This window comes from Delphinapterus leucas, chromosome 5 (genome assembly GCF_059928025.1).
Source record: "Delphinapterus leucas isolate spDelLeu-1000000601 "Yukka" chromosome 5, BTC_Dleu_Yukka2, whole genome shotgun sequence".
NCBI classification, from domain to species: domain Eukaryota; kingdom Metazoa; phylum Chordata; class Mammalia; order Artiodactyla; family Monodontidae; genus Delphinapterus; species Delphinapterus leucas.
In genome coordinates, this window is record NC_143133.1 from 52,526,914 (window position 1) to 52,543,794 (window position 16,881).

Genomic DNA, 16,881 nt, shown 5'->3' on the forward strand with positions numbered 1-16,881 from the left:
CGCTGACATTACCATAATGGAGGCGTCCAATGAACGTTTGAATGAATGAAAAGGGCTGGGAACTAGAGTGAGCGGGAAGCCACTTGGAAAACACCCATTTGAGGAGGTGTTTCATCTAGGCCTGTGAAACGCGGCAGATTTTCCCAGGACCCCTCCGCTCTTCCCCTCGGCTCCGCCTCCTGACCCCTCCATTCTCCGTCCCCGTTGTAATCCCCTCCGGTTTTCCTCAGTCTCCACGTACGTCCCTCAGGGCGCGTCCCAAAACCCGGATAACCGGAGCGCTCCCCATGTACCAGATGGAGGGCTCGCCCGCGGAGGAGCCGCCTGCGCATGCTCCATCTCTTGGGTAGGTTTCCAGGGAAGGCAGTGAGCTGTATCCCTTACTCCGCTGGCGGCGCGAGGCGTCTGGCTCTTCGCGGCTGCTGCGAGGGAAAAGGGAGCGCGGGGGCTGGGTGGAATCGAGGAGTGAGGAAAAAGGGAAGGGGCGGGGGAGAGGGACCAGGGAAGGCGTCAGGGGGAATCTCGCGAGGGTTGGAGTTTTGGCGAGAGTTTGTGGAAGATGGCGCCTGTTGTGACAGGGTAAGTCTGGGGGAATCGGAGCGCTGGGAACCGGGAAAGTTGCGGGCGTCTCGCAGCCCGCGGCTGGTGGCGGGTTCGAGGACCGCGGCACGCTTGGCGTCCGGGGGCCGCGGGGGCGGTGTAGCGTGCGCCGAGCGCGGCGGCGGCGTGTGGCCGTGCGCTGCCCGCTCTGCGCTGCTGTGGCTCGGGCTCCGGCGCGTGAGGGCGGGCGGCGACGGCGGCGAGGCCGGTGGGTGCGGGCGTGAGTGCGGCCCGGCGCGCGGGGTCCGCGGGCTCCGTGCCCGCAGCGCGCCTTTGCCGCTCGCGGGCCCTGCCTCCCGGCCCCGCGCAGCTTTGTTCCTTGAGGCCGTCGTCGCTTTCTCGCCGGGCGGGTGCCCCCGGCCCCGGGCGCTTTGTCTCTCCCCGCTGCCCCCCGCGACTCTCTACCCCCGGCCCTTTGTTTCGCCGCCTTGGGCGCTTTGTCCGACCCGTCGCGCCCCGCATCCCTTCTTCATCTCCTCCCCTCAGCTGTGCTTCCTCCCGTGCCCCTTTGTTGTGCCCCTCTCTATTCGGTAGCTCAGTGACCTGCCACAGCCCAGGTACCACATTTCTGTTTTTCTTCTAATTTTTCTCCCATTATTTCTCTCTTGCGTTTCCCTCTCACCTTTCTGCTTGGCCCTTGATCGCCCCCGGAGGCTTTGTCTCCCCCGTCCAGTGGTTTATTCGCTTGGTACCCCCTTCACCTCCCATCATTGGTTGGTTTATCCACTATCCACGGTGTTTGTCGGCTGAACTGTCCCAGCCCCGGGGACTCTATCTGGTGCTCCTAAGTACAGACAGACCCTAGGGTTTGTTGTTGTTTTTGTGCGTCTGAAAGATGCGTGGGGATACTTGGTTTCCTCCTCAGCGCTCCTCCTCTCCGCACCCTTTTCTCTCGGGATTGCGTGCACACCTCCCCACCACCCCTTTCTCTCGGGATTACAGTGTCTCCAGTTTTCTTCGCGGTCTCTTTGGGCCCCTGGTTGTTTTGCTTGGCAACAGTAGCCCTGGAAAAAGGTCTCTTGGTTATTCGCCGCCCCCCCCGCAACCCCAGTACCCGCCCTCCCGCCCCTTGGTTTCTGATGGCCTAGGCCAAGGGCAGCTGTCGTAGCTTTGCATCTGGGTTACCTGAGGGTGTTGTAGAGACGAAAGGTGTTTTTTTTTCTGTTGGCGTGCGAGAATAGTTTCAATTGTTACGTTGGATATTCATTTGGTACGTGCATAACAGTTGAGTATTTGGTGTTAAAAAACTTGTGAATGTTGGTTTGGGGTGGAGAATTTCAGCATTTTCAAGAGTTCAGTTATTTTACCAGTAACTGCTGCTTTGCAAGGAAAAAGGGAGGGCATCCTGCTTGGAAATTTGATATAAATATTTTACTTTTTCTTAATTTTTAGATAGTTTACAGTTATGTGCTTTTGCTCTGTAGATTTATGACAGCTCTTCTGCCCCATCTTCGATGTTGAAACAAGGAAAAAGCACTTAAGAGTGCAGTTTGGGTTGATGAATACTGCTTCTGGAATCTTTGTGGAATGCATTAATCAAATGCAATTAAAAGACATTTAAGTAATAGTCTTTAAGTAAGGTAAAGGCACTTCTAGTGTTAAAGGAGCTTTAATTTGTTCAGAGTGCTTATTGTTATGGAAATGTTAAAAGCTTCGAGTTTGGTGTGGGAGTTGGGGGACGGTGGTATGGTGCGTTTAAATGGCCTGGATATTCCGGTGCTGGAATAAGAGGTATTAGATTTATCAGTATTACTAGGCTGAGTAGACTGTTCAGGAGGTACACCCCCGCCCCAACTAGGTGATCACTACTTTTAGAAGATACGTTATCCATAAAATCACTTGGAGTGTCATTTCATTTGTAAACCACATGAAGTGCTACTAGTAGAGGATATACAAGTGTGAGGAATGTTGGTGGAGAAGAAAGCATTTTTTTTATAAGGCTGTGATTAGAATTAGTATGAATTAGTTTGAATTTTACTTAATGGAAAATCATCTTTCATGATTGATATGTGAGGCTTCTGTGAAAATTTGCAGTCTGGGTCCCATGAGCGGATTCCACCTATAATCATTTGTCTTCCTTACTTGTTCCTAGGGCATAATCATTCTTTTTGAAGGTGAAATCTTGAGCACACACTGTTGTTTCTGACTGTAAGCAAATACCTTGTAATAATGGAAGGTATTTTGCTCTGATGTGTGCAGATAAGAATGATCACACAAACCTCATAAAAGCAACTTTTAAAAATCAAGTTGTGTTTTTTTGTTTATAAATCGTGTAAGACCTTTACTACGTGACCAAATAAAACTACCTTTATTAAATTATATTAAATAGCAGCATATTTAGAAACATACAGCATTAGTTGTAATTGGGAAACTTTCATTTTGAGTATTGACTATTAAAGCTTTAAATGTATTGTCCATGCGTATTGCAGATGGGTCTGCAGAGGGTATACTTTCAGGAAAAAATATAAGAGGCTCACTTGGGGTATTTTGACTCCTGTTCTAATATATGCTTCTTAAATAGGTTTGTTTAAAACTTACCTATTCTGTACCCACAGATTTCTATCAGTGTCTTAAGTGGCTAAGATAAAAAACATTTTGGGGGTGGGAGGGAAGCTACTCTTGCCAGATGTAATTCATTAAATAATCTTTGGCTCTCTGGATGGATAAAGTATTAGGGAAAAAAATGGTGTGTTTGAAAGTTCTTACAAATCTTTAGTATTCGGTCATTTAAAAAAATATATTTAAAAAACCCAGGACTTGGCTTTAAAACATTATTCACATTTTGTTTCCTCCTAATACTAAATTTCATGTTATTTCAACTAGGGGCAGTATTTTCTCATGGATTGGCTAAAAGTTGTTATTTTTGGCATCTGGCTTTGTGATTATTTCCAAGTTACTCTACTTCCCCTGGGCCAGTTTCCTAACTATGTAGTAAAATGGGAATTGTAGTAACTTGCCACATCTGCACAGGATTGCTGTGCCTTAGGATTTGCAGAGAGCATCCTTGGATGAAAGGTGTGGTTAAAAAATCTAGGAATTGTTACTGAATTAAGCCAATGTGAAGTAGGTCATATTTTATAGAAATCAAGTAGGAGGTTATGAACTAAGTTCTTGGCAAATCACAGTGGTGATAGTGGGATGAAAAATCTCCAAATATGTATTATAGTTAGGGTAATAAAATTGATACTGTTTTTAAGAGGGAGAGGGATAAGTAAAACACATTACAGGGTGAGGTGTGTGTGTGTGTGTGTTTGTGTTGTGTAAGAGAGTGAAGATCTGTCAAACTCAAATGTAATAACACATTTTAAAATTGTGGGATGCCTTTCCTCTGTTGATTTGTTTTCTGCATGTGGTACTCTTTTGTTTTAAACGGTAGCACAAAATGTTTTCACTAGACTCTAGGCTAAATCTGTTAATAGTAGTGACTAATTTTCAATATACCTTATATTTTTTAATGCTTTGTCATTTACTCTCAATATTTTCTAACAACCAGTACCATAATTTCAGACTTGACCTTTGGCCTAGAAAAGTGTTTTGCATTTGGGAGATACTCTGTAGATATTTATTGAAAAAACAAAACCAGTTGTTTCTCTATTCCTGGTAGATTATGTCATGTCCCAGTAGTTCCCCAAGCCAGGTTTTCTCTCTCACACTAACTCTTTATGTTTAATCACTAAGAACTGATAATTTTCCGTCCTGAAAAACTCTTGAATCTGTCTCCTTCATCCTCACTGCCACAATTCATGCTCTCATCGTTTCTCACCTGGATTACTACAGACATTGGCAGCTTCCTCTTTCTGCTTCTAGACTCACCCCCTTTATCCAACTTCCACAGTCTTTCTAAAGAGCAAATCCGATCACTTCACTCCTTATTTTAAAAACCTTTCAATGGCTCCCCCTAGCAGCCTTCATTAAGAGAGGCAGCGGAGTGGAGAGTTTATGAGCTCACTTTTAGGATTTAATCTGAACTGGGTTCCAGTTCTGTCTCTGCCACTTAAAACCTCTCTATAAGACTGACAAACGGTCTAACCTCTCCTTGCCTCCTCCATCAGTTGCAAGGTAATTATTCTTAGCTCAGTGGTTCTCTGTGAGGATTAAATGCAAGAGAATATTTGAGGATGCCTGGCATATAGCAAGTGCTCAAAAAATTTTAGCTAGCATGGCATATAGGGTCCTGTGTAACTATTTCATTTACCTTTTCTCCAGCTGAACTGTTTTGCCTTTCTCTCCCTTCATACTCAGTTCTCCAGCCATATTCAAGAACTTGGAGTTCCTTGTATGGGCTCCACAGTTTAATGTATCCCTGTGCTTGAAAAGTGCTGGTGTTAGGTAGGTTATTATTCAAGATTTTGGTCTGAGGATATTCTACCCTGATCCACCAGGCTGGGTTCAGTACCCCTCCTGTGTGTTCTTAAAGGACTGGGTATAATTCACTTGGAAGTGTCATACTGAATTGTAATTGTCTGTCATACCCAAAGGCTGTTGGTCACTTGATGACAGATAACGTTAAAAAAAAATTATATATTCTTAGAAGAGTGTCTAGAACATGATGGGGACTCAGTAAAAAGTTTTTTAAACAAAGGACTCAGAGAACTTTGAAACCATGATGCAACATGGTTCGTGTAAGCAGAATTTGATGTGTACAGGGAATATATTGATTCTATAGGGTATTTAATTGCTGAAGTACCCAAAGGAATTGATATTTTCAGTCAAAGACAGTCTTATAGCCCCTGACAACATTGTAGTAAAATTCTTAGGCAAAAGTTCCTTTGGATTTTTAGAAAGTAGTGTATTGTTTGTACAAACTGACAAGCTTAAATATCATATTTTGTTTTTTTGTATGGTTGACTATTCAGTGTTTTTCAAAAGGTTTCATTATTTTTAAGTGTTTTAAGTACTTCTTAGATGCATAGGGACATGCATTAAACCTTAAGACACTGTAGGCTGCTTTTTTTGGGGGATCCACACGATTGAACCAAATAAGTTTATAATCTTCAGGAAGGCTCAGGTTTTGTGGACAGATTACTTATAGATAATTTCTTTAAGCTTCAGTTTCTACCTCTATAAAATAAGTAATGATAATTGTGTTTATCTGCTGGACACATTGTGACTATCAAGTAAGGTAAAATGTGTGTCAAAACAATGGATGTGTAAGTGATTTGTAAATAGTAAAGCACTGTATACAAATACTTTAATTTTAATAATCAGTTTCTTTTGGTAACCTTTCACAGGCAGGATTCAAGATGAACTTTTTTATATTGCAACCTGTGGTTTGGGGCTCATGTCTTAGGAAGGCAGCAGTGTATTTAGTGCAGAGGACTGCAGCCCTTTGAATATATGCCTTGGCATTTTGAGCAGACATATTTGATATATTACTGCTTGACCACACATGTTGTCATTGAGTCACCCCCAACTTTTTGGGGTCTGCTTCTTGCTGCTCTCTTCTCTGCTTGGACAGCCATAATGATGTAGGAATGTTGAATGCCCAGCTGCTACCATCTCTCAGGACACCTTGCCCATAGTTCTGGATGCCCGTTAGGCCTGGTACAACATCATGATGTCACTTATGTCTCGTCAGGCCTGATTCTGCTTCAGGGAGTGAAATGATATCCTAATGGTGTGAAAAGGGTAATGCATTTCCTGAACACAACTTACTACTGGGGAAAAAGCAAGCATTGGAGGCACTCTGGCTTGGTTTGTATAATTGGTAGTAATTGCTTATCTGTATAAATATTTGTGTAGGTTTGTTGTGTTGAGACAGTGAAGAGTGATAAGCATGACAGCTTTTCAGTCACATTGGTAAGTTCATGGCAGTTTTGGGAATATATAAATTTACAAAAACGAAAAGAAAGAAACCACTGCATCTTGGGTATCCTAAGTTGCCTTGCAATGAAAATGCCTTGCAATGAAAAAGCCTTGCAATGAAAATGCTGTGCTGATTGGATGTGAGATGGAATACACTAGAAAATCAAGTTGACCCTTTTTAATTCCCCTCCCGTGCTTTCTTTTCTATATTCAGTATTTTAATTAATTAATGAATTGTGGCTGTGCCAGGTCTTAGTTGCGGCAGGCTGGATCTGTAGTTGCGGCTTGCGGACTCTTATTTGTGGCATGCATGCGGGATCTAGTTCCCTGACCAGGGATCGAACCCTGGCCCCCTGCATTGGGAGCGTGGAATCCTATCCACTGGACCACCAGGGAAGTCCCATCTATATTCCATATTTTTAATTTGGCCTTAGAACTAACGTTTTTTGTGCACTTGTTAATTAGATGATAGAGTTGTAAATGAATAAGAATAGTTTCTCATAAACAGTTTATATAACTAGGAAAAATGTTCATCACTTTATGAAACCCTGTTATTTTTTACTAGTGTTGTAAAGATTGTGTTATATAACTGCAATATCAGTTGCCTTATAAAATAGAGAATCAGTGTTATATATATATTTTTTAAACTTCTTTTGGAACAGTGGTATTCCGTTTTTGGAAAACTGCAGATCCACTAAGATCTTGCTTTTTTATCCAGAATACTTTTTTTTTTGGCCGTGCCACACGGCTTCAAGGATCTTAGTTCCTCGGCCAGGGATCAAACCCGGGCCCCAGCAGTGAAAGCGCCGAGTCCTAGCAACTGGACTGCCAGGGAATTCCTTTTTTTTTTTTTTTTTTTTAATTGGAACTTATTTTTTAGAGCAGTTTTAGTTTCACAGCAAAATTGAGGGGAAGGTACAGATATTTCCTGTGTACTCCTTGCCCCCCCACAAATAGCCTCCTGTATTACCAACATCCCCCAACAGAGTGGTACATTTGTTATAACTGATGAACTTACACTGACACATTATTATCTCCCCAAGTCCATAGTTTACGTTAGGGTTCACTCTTGGTGTGCATTCTGTGGGTTTGGACAAATGTATAACGTATCTACAAATGTATGTACCGTTGTAGTATCAAACAGTAGTTTCATTGCCCTAGAAAATCCTCTGTGCTCTGCCTGTCCATTGCTCTCTCCTCCCTTATCCCATCCTGCAACCACTGAACTTTTTATTGTCTCCATTGTTTCCAGCATACTTTTTCAAATCATATAACTTTCGGTTTCTGAGTATGAGGAACTTTATCATGGAAAAAATTATGTAGTTCTGTACAGAGCTCCTGATCCATACACCAAGTGGAAGAGGTAGAAACATTGAGATCCCCAGACATGAAGGAATGGTTAAGGGAAATGAAGAGTATAACCATGCTTTAGTGGTTCTTTATAATTGTTTTAATAATGTATTTATTAAAGTTATTGAGCACTTAATAGGTATAAGACCACTATATAAAACCGTTTAAAGATGGCTAAAAAATGGTCCAGTGAAGCTCATGATTTAGTGGAAAGTACACAGATAATAAGGGAGATTATATGTGTTTAACAGATGTATAATGTTGATGGGAACATGGGTGCAAATGATTATCTTTTAATTCGAGAGGAGAGATCATAGGGAGTGGTAGAAAATAAAGCTAGAAAAGTGGTTGGGGCCTCTTAGAGGACCTTGAGTGCTAAGCCAAGGATTTGAATATCAAACAGGGATGGGGGGGGCACTGACCGAGTTTTGAAGAGGTGAGGCTGGGTGTAGATACAGTTGACACTTGAATAACACAGGTGTGGGGGGGTGGGTTGGGGCGAATAGCTTGTAGTAGGACCTTCAGGTACCTGAGGTTCCTCTGTACCCATGGTTCCCCATCCTCAGATTCAATGAGCCTGAGTCACGTGGTACTTAGTATTCATTACTGAAAAAAATCTTCATGTAAGTGGACCAGTGCTGCTCGAGGGTCAATTGTAGTGTAAAATAGATTGGAGTTGATGGAGAACATAAGAGAAATATATATGAGCAAAGTCTGATCTTGGAAAGCCTAGGAATGGAAGGAACAAAGCAGCACTTTTGGGGGCAGGGTGGTAATAGGGAGCTTTGGAATCGATGCAGTAGATAAAATCTGTGGCTGTGAGCATGTCACTTAATCTAAGTCTTGCCCTTGTCTAAAAAGTGGGAGAAAATAATACTTCATGGTATCAATATGAGGATTAAATGAGATACAGGATATAAAATGCCTAACTCAGTTCTGGGAGTAGTAGGTGCTCAAAAAATAGGTTCTCCTCTTCCCCCTTTCTGGAATAGAATTTAAAGGATATTAGATGGGGGTGGGGAGAAGCATGGAAGAGAAGGTGGGACGGGGTGGGGGGGACACTGAACGATTGAAACCCGGGTGATGAAGTATTTACAGGTGGGAAAGTCTGAGTGAGGTGAACAGGTGTAAGAGAACCTACATAACAGTGTTTGTTTCTTTTAAATAAATACTGAATATTTTTGCGTGCTTCTGATATAACATTTAACGTTTTTCTGCAGTTGTGTAAATATACCTGTATTATCTTTTTTTTTTCTTCTGTCTATATCCATTTATCTAATCTATCAGCGAGCTTTGTAAAGACTGGGCCAATATTTTACTTTTGTTGCATGATTGTGGAGCAACTGCTATTGGCCAGTTTGTACTTGCTGGATGAACATGACTTGAATGGATTTAATAAAATACAATACTTGCCACTAGGTGGCACTTAGTCTAAGTGATAAAGCTGAAATTCAGCATAGATTGGCTCTTGTATGTAGAGCCCACTGATAAACTGACCCCCTGGATTATTGTTTAGCTTTCTGCCAGTTCTGGACTATACTTTTTGAAGTGGGATATGAAACATATAGCAAATAGAAACCTCAGAGTATTGAAAAACAGAAAAGTGTAATGGCATTAGAATATGTCCTGTAAAAAGGAGCTGAAGTGAAGCTTAGTTAAAATTCACATCGCAGTGACTAAATTACCCATCTCTGAGTGTATTTAAAGTGAAGCCTGGTGCTTAGATTTTAGGCCTTGTTTTTTCTTAAGACTTTGTCATTGCTTTAAAGGAGAAGATTGGGAATTTGTTCCTGGATTTAATGAAAGATGATGATGAAGTGTGGTCTGTAGGGATACTGGACACGGTTCTGTATTTTCTTATTTATATTCCGGTGTACTGTGCTCTCCCTGTTGTGGAGTAACAAACATACCATAGAAAGAAACTACATCCTGTGTGACAAATGTTACAGGTTGTTAAATCCGTTAGATTCAGGAAACTTCAGACCTGGAAAAGACCTTGTTAATCATATGTTCTAAAGTAACCACTCATTTAAACGTAGGCAGAGACAGAGTAAATAATTTACAATTAGTTAATGGCTGAGACACATTCAGTGCCTGAGCTGAGACTAGTTCTGTTTTTTTTTTCTTTTTTTTTTGCCGTTCGCAGCCCTCTCACTGTTGTGGCCTCTCCCGTTGCGGAGCACAGGCTCTGGACGCGCAGGCTCAGCGGCCATGGCTCACGGGCCCAGCTGCTCTGCTTCATGTGGGATCTTCCCGGACCAGGGCACGAACCCGTGTCCCCTGCATCGGCAGGCGGACTCTCAACCACTGCGCCACCAGGGAAGCCCCTGGTTTGTTTTTTAAGGGGAGAGATTTATGCTGGGCTTTCACTGTTTTGCATTTATACCGCTGAGCTGCCTTTTAATGTTACATGCACTTTGTTGTTTAAAATACTTTCTTCCCCCTATTTTTGTGGGCTTAGATCAAGAATACAAATTTCTCAGCCCCAAACCCGGGAGTACTGCTGCCAGTGTTGCTTAGTAAGAGGTCAGCTCTGAGCCTGCCTGTTCTTTCTTCCTTTGCTGTTTTCCTGTTCTTGATGCTGCTTGCGTTATCTTGTACTGTACTTATGACTGACCAGGGTGGCCACACACTTGTTCTCACTGCACACCTCCTCACCCATTCTGCTTTAGTTGCCCCTGTGCAAGAACTGCCTGGGTTCACTTACCCCTGGTTCACTCCAGTCTCTGCTTCTTGCCTCCTTAGCTTCTTAGTTTTGCCACCTGCACTAAATTGCAGCTGGCTATTTCCAAGAAAATGGACAGGAGGGGAGATTGAGAAAAAAGAAGACTGTTATATAGGGAAGGAGGCCACAACTTGAAATCATATACTGAAAGATGGGCTTGTTTATGAACCTTATGATTTTTGTACAGTGATTTTTTTAGTGTATTTATGTCAAAACAATATGACACTCTTGACTATGGAATTCATTAAATCTGTTGTGTCTGTCATCTGTGCTTATCCAAATGTCAAGGAAGTGAATTGAACCCATTTCAGCATTCCAAAGATAGTAGTGGTAGTTTTGGTTTGGTACTCTACTTACAGCTTACAGTAATGAGTGTCATTATTTGATTAAATGGATTGTACTGAATTAGTGGGGGTTGTTGCTTCACTGTTGTAATGTTAAAAAAACAAACCTGGAGAGCCATAGCTTTCAAAGATGATTTCATAATTATTGGTAATAAGTATTTTTCATTCTGGCCTTCCCCTATGCTGTCGTGTCATAGGTACATTTTAATACAGAATTTAGTGGCATGTTATTCATTTAATCCTAGTTTCTTAGCTGTAAGTCCTGGAAGTTGTCAGTTGGTACATTAAATATCGTTTAAATTACATTACAATTTAAGTTCACATGGTAGCTTAGGTGTGCAGTTGATTTATTTTTTCATTGTATTTTACCTTGTTTCTAAAATTATTTCAGGGAAGTGACTATCGAGTGGAAGTTTTCCTTAAGGGCTAGTTAGTGTTATCTGTAAACACTCATCTTGATTATTTTTCTGGTTGGAAAAATGTTTGTTATAAGAAACTCAAAAGTTATTTAAATATGTCATGTAAAGTGAGCCACTGTAGTCTTCTACCAGGAAATTAACTACTGTTATCAATTTGGGAGCATATTCTTCAACTTTTTTTTGTTTTAAATGGAAATGCTAACATTCTATTTTATTGATATATTAAATGATGTCAGTAGTTTAGCAAACAGCATATTTAAGGGGATTAGGGAACTGACATTTTGTTGAATATCTACTGAGTCCTCAACTACATTGTGAAGGGAGATAGTATCTCCATTTTATAGATGTCCGAGGGTCAGGGATTTAGTGATTTAACCCAAGTTCACACAGCTTCCCTTCTGCCTTTGTCATTGCACTACCATGTACTCAGAGAGCTTATGTTTATCTCTCCACCTAAATGTTAATCATTTGAAAGCTTCCAAGCTCTCTACTAGGTGGCAAGACAGTCCCAGACGCAGGTAAGCCTAACACAAGGCTTTAAGGAAAAGGAGATTATTATATTCTTCTCTATTACATTACTTTAAAAATAAATATATATTCTTGACTAGTGTTTGAACTCAGAAGGTTCTCTGAAGTAGCATCGTTTATCTTTAAGTAAAATTTTATATCATTTAAAAAATAATCTTGTCAGGTACTCCTGGGATGATGTTAAATCAGTTAATCCTCTTTCTCCTATTTGTGTTCTTAGTTTTTATCTATGTCTTATTCCTTTTCTTCCTAAAGACCAATTTTCAGGTCATTTAATTATTTTGTATACACATTGTTTGGCTTTGGACAAGTTACCTAATTGTGTTGTAACTTAAGTTTCTCCATTTGTAAAGTGGGGAGCATATGTCAGAATTCTTGTGAGGATCAAATGTATGTATGCAAGGGGCTGCCAGACTAGGCTGTTCTGTAACAATTGCTTACTGTTGATTTCCTTTCTTATTTCTCATTCAAGCCAGGGCCAGATCTTTTCTTTACCACTTATCTTTTTTGTTAAATGTTAAAATCTGGTTTTTCATCCCAGGCCATCAATAAATAACCCTTCAACTGGATCCCAAAACCTTGTTTAATTTTTCTGCCTCCTTTGTTTTTATTGGCCATGGTGTCTTTATTCATGACTAATAAGACACTATCTTTATCTCTTGGACATTCCATCTTTTCTACCTATTCTTCCTCTAGTCTTAAATATTGTGGTCTGCAATCTTTGTCTTTCTCTTTTTGTCTTATCTATTCTTTGACTTGATATGTGTATCATCACCTCAGATGTTTAGATACATATTTCTAAAACTACTACTGGTTGTTCTGTAGGCCCACCAAACTTGTTTTATCCAAAGCAACATGTTTTTTCCACCAAATAGAGCTGTTATACCATCTTATAAAATAGGCTTGATATCTGTTATTAATGCCATTGTTCATCCAGCAGGTAAAAATGAACTTCCGTATTTTCCTCATTTCCTCCTGCTCTTGTATTTTCTTATTTTGTTGATGACCAAATCATTCCCTTTCTGCTTCCAGATTACTTGTCTCATATTCTGGGCTCTCCTCTCCTTGTTCACTGCCATTGCTTTATTCTCCAGGTCAGCTTCATCTCCTGGTTGGACCACTGTCATAGCCTTGTCAGTTCCTTCTTCAGTCTATGGCAGTTGGTGGTTTGCTAGTGTACAGTTGTTAGTATTTAGAGGTTTGGGGTTACTTGGCAACCTAATTTTGTTGTAAATAGTGTCCATAGATTTTGATTTTTTTGTCTAGGTGCTCTTTTATGTGGAGAGATTGAAAACCTGCCGCTGCCCCCACCATCCTAAAATCCTGTCTTGAGTTTTTTAAAAAGTAATTTAGACAAATACATGTTACTTGTAAACTGAAATTAGTATAGAGTGAATAAGACAGTTCCTCTTCACACTTAAATCCCAACCCCCAGAGATAATGCACTGCTTACAGTGGGGTGAGGATACTTCCAAACTTTAGGGCAGACTCTCTACTTGTGCCCTAGATCCCTTCCCTTCTCAGCTACTCTAGGACATTGGTTAGCCCACTAGCCTTTCCTCTGGTCTCAATTTTTACCTTTCTAGTGAAGCATTCTTTTCTTTTTTTTTTATAAATTTATTGATTTTTTATTTTTAGCTGCGTTGGGTCTTCACTGCTGTGCACAGACTTTCTCTAGTTGCGGCGAGCGGGGGCTACTCTTCGTTGTGGTGCGCGGGCTTCTCATTGCGGTGGCTTCTCTTGTTGCAGAGCATGGACTCTAGGTGCACGGGCTTCAGTAGTTGTGGCTTGCGGGCTCTAGAGCGCAGGCTCAGTAGTTGTGGCGCACGGGCTTAGTTGCTCGGAGGCATGTGGGATCTTCCTGGACCAGCGCTCGAACCCGTGTCCCCTGCATTGGCAGGCGGATTCTTAACCACTGCTGCCACCAGGGAAGCCCTAGTGAAGCATTCTTGACAATACAACATGCTGTTATTTCTTCTGGATTCAGCACTCCCCTCTAGTTCCTATTTCTCTATTCCTCTTTGCAACAAACTTCGTATGAAGAGTTCTTTCTATCTCCAGTTACTCTTACTCCATTTCCCCTAAACCTTTTCCAACCAGGCTTTTTGTCTGGACCACTTCAGCAAAACTGCTTTTCTTACGGTTACCAATTCCCTTCACACAGGTGAATGTAGTAGTTTTTTTTTTTTTCAAATGTTATTTGACTTGACTTGATCAGTGGCATTTGATGTCTTGTTCAAACATTTTTTTGCCTTCTAGAATACCACACTTCTATTTTCCCACCTCACTGGCACCTTTTTCTTGGTCTCCTTTCTAGTGCTTTCTGATTTTACTACATTTATCCTACTTTTTATCCCACATTATGTGCTCCTTCCCTGTTTTATTTTTCTCACTGGCATGTGTCAGCTTCTAACAATATATGTTATTTGCCTTTTATTTATTTCTCTTCCCTGCTAGAATATAGTGCTTGGCATGTAGTGGGTACTCAGTATGTATTTGTTGAATGAATGAACGGAGTGTTCTAACAGCATCACTTTTTGAATGGTCTGTTGTTTTCTCCTTGATTTGAAGTCCTACTTTTAGGAATTTTAGTCCTACTTTTAGTCCTACTTTTACTACTATGTGTTATACTTATAAAATTGTATAAGCCCCCTGGTATAAATGCTGATTCATCTAATGTGTTCAATACCTGAATATGGTGTTCAGTAGTCTTGAGGTCTATTGTTGCATTTAGCCCTTGCCATCCTCTAGTGAGGAAGATAGTGTTCCTCTGTTTTACAGAAACTTAAGCAAGCTTACCTGTTGGTTGGTGGGAGAGTTGAAATTGAAATTCAAACTCATGTCTCTGGATTCCAGTTCCATTGCCATGAACGTCTTCTAGTGATTGTGCAGTCTAATATGTGATAATCCTTCCCCATATGTAGTTAATGCTTAGTCATCCATCAACACATGATTGGCTGGGCTCACTAACCAGAGGAGCCCCTTCCCTCAGTCCAGGCAGAGAATAGATCTGAGGCAGGAGGGTAAAGTTGAATAGGGAATTGGTTTATGCAGGATTTTTGTTTTTAATAGACTTTTTTCAACAGTTTTATGTGGGATTTTTGCCTCTGAATTTTAGAATATGATTTTGGAAGGAAGGTTGTGGAAAGAACACAGGCTGGTGGTCATGAAATAGATTCTCTTCACCACTAACTAATTTGGTAATATCCCTGCTTTGCTTATTTTCTGTGTAAATGATATCTTTGATCTAGGCTTTAAGTTAGAAATGATACTGTATGTGCCAGAGAGCTTAGAGAGTAATTCTCACACCATGTAAATGACAGGTATCGCTATTAAAAATGACTCAAGTCTCATGTTTTTGGTACTCTAGATACATTCATTCTTTTTATTATACTGGAGTACTTTTAATTTTGTTTTATGTAAATCTTTTATTTTAAGGTTTCTGCTGTCAAATTTTGTTGTTTTTCTAACTAAGACAGCGGCTGTGGATGTGGCTTAAAAACTGATGAACTTCTACAATGATGAGCCTTTATGGAGCAGTGAAAGGCTGCTTACAAATTGTAGCCACAGTTGCAATGAATTCTGTGTTTGTTCCCTAAGGGTGGAATGTGTTTTGAGGGGAGTGAGTTAGGATAGTACAAATTGAGAGAGTGTTTGTATTCTGGGAATCTTTGGAGCGGTCATTTCTGCTACTGCTCTTTATTTCTTATGACTTTGAAGGAATTTGGAATGTTTTGCTTGACTTTTTGATGATCTTTAAGTGTATTACTTGGATATGTGTAAAGGTAAATTGTAATTTTAGTTGTTTTATGGACATGGTTTCTGTCATCAAATATTTTTGCCCTCAGCAATTACTGTGTGTAATAGCACTTATGGATGATGCTTTACCTGTGTCTGCTGTTTAAATGTTGGATTGTTTGGAACTAAATATTTTCCATTTGGTATGGTTAGCTCATACATATAGTTTTAGGCACAGTGCGTATACCTGTTTTCATTTCAAAAGTATATGGTTTTAATATGTTGTTGAGCAGATCCAAATAGTTAACTATAAATTATTAAAAGTAGTTTTACTCTGAGATACTAAAGCTCACACCTGGAGCTGAGTTACAAGAAATAAGGTGAGCCTTGGTATTTTCTATCAAAATATCTAGAAGATAAATTTCTCCAATGAAAAGAATTCTAGGAAATATTTATTTCAAAAAAAGAAAAAAAAAAGGGGAAGAGTGATAGAGCGATAGTTGAAACAAATGAGGCTCCCTGACCAAAGAAAACAAAAACAAAAAAACCCCATAACTGTATATGTGAGATTATAGTCAGTATTTAGGAAGTTATTAGAGTACATATATGCAAACCTATAAACTATTTATGTGTTTATTTATTTTTATAAATTTATTTATTTTTGGATGCATTGGGTCTTTCTTGCTGCTTGCAGGCTTTCTCTAGTTGCAGCGAGCAGGGGCTCCTCTTCATTATGGTGCACGGGCTTCTCATTGCAGTGGCTTCTCTTGTTGCAGAGCAGGGACGCCGGCTTTAGGCATGCGGGCTCAGTAGTTGTGGCACACGGGTGCAGTAGTTGTGGCACGCGGGCTCAGTAGTTGTGGCACACGGGCTCTAGAGCGCAGGCTCAGTAGTTGTGGCATACGGACTTAGTTGCTTCGTGGCATGTGGGATTCTCCCGGACCAGTGTTCGAACCCATGTCCCCTGCATTGGCAGGCAGGTTCTTAACCACTGTACCACCATGGAAGCCCAAATTGCTTAGTATTGAAGATATTCAAAAAGTACAGGTTGAATATGCTGTTAAAATGAACTTTTTTGTTGTTAAATTGCCTCATTTTTCCTCGTAGTTAAGAGAGTTTAAACCTTGACAGTAACTTCTTTTATTGTGTGGGACAGGATTTTATGCACATTAAAAATAACAGTTTTTGTGAATTGTAGTTATTATCCACAATTACTTTTAGATATAAAAGCATTCCCAGCGCCTGAGGTGCACGTGGCTCCGGTGGGAGCAGAGCATGTCTTTTCGAGGCAGAGGTTGCGGCTGCAGAGGAGGATTTGGACGAGGGGCGGCCGCGGAAGTTTTAACAAAGGCCAGGACCAAGGACCTCCAGA

General features: G+C 40.7%; 1 protein-coding gene across 5 annotated transcripts in view; it reads left to right on the plus strand.

The window, feature by feature from the left end:
• LOC111170864 (recombining binding protein suppressor of hairless) overlaps positions 1 to 16,881 on the plus strand; it is a 236,837-nt gene that overhangs the window by 119,260 nt on the left and 100,696 nt on the right. The window contains exon 1 of one of the 5 annotated variants that reach the window (XM_022566463.2): positions 483 to 579. The exons of 2 other annotated variants lie outside the window; for them this stretch is intronic. In XM_022566463.2, coding sequence (XP_022422171.1) covers positions 560 to 579 — 20 coding nt within the window. In that variant the 5' untranslated portion in view covers positions 483 to 559. Of the gene's footprint in view, positions 1 to 482; positions 580 to 16,881 lie in introns of those variants that run through there. 2 more of the 5 variants (XM_089911736.1, XM_022566480.2) reach the window with 2 other exon arrangements.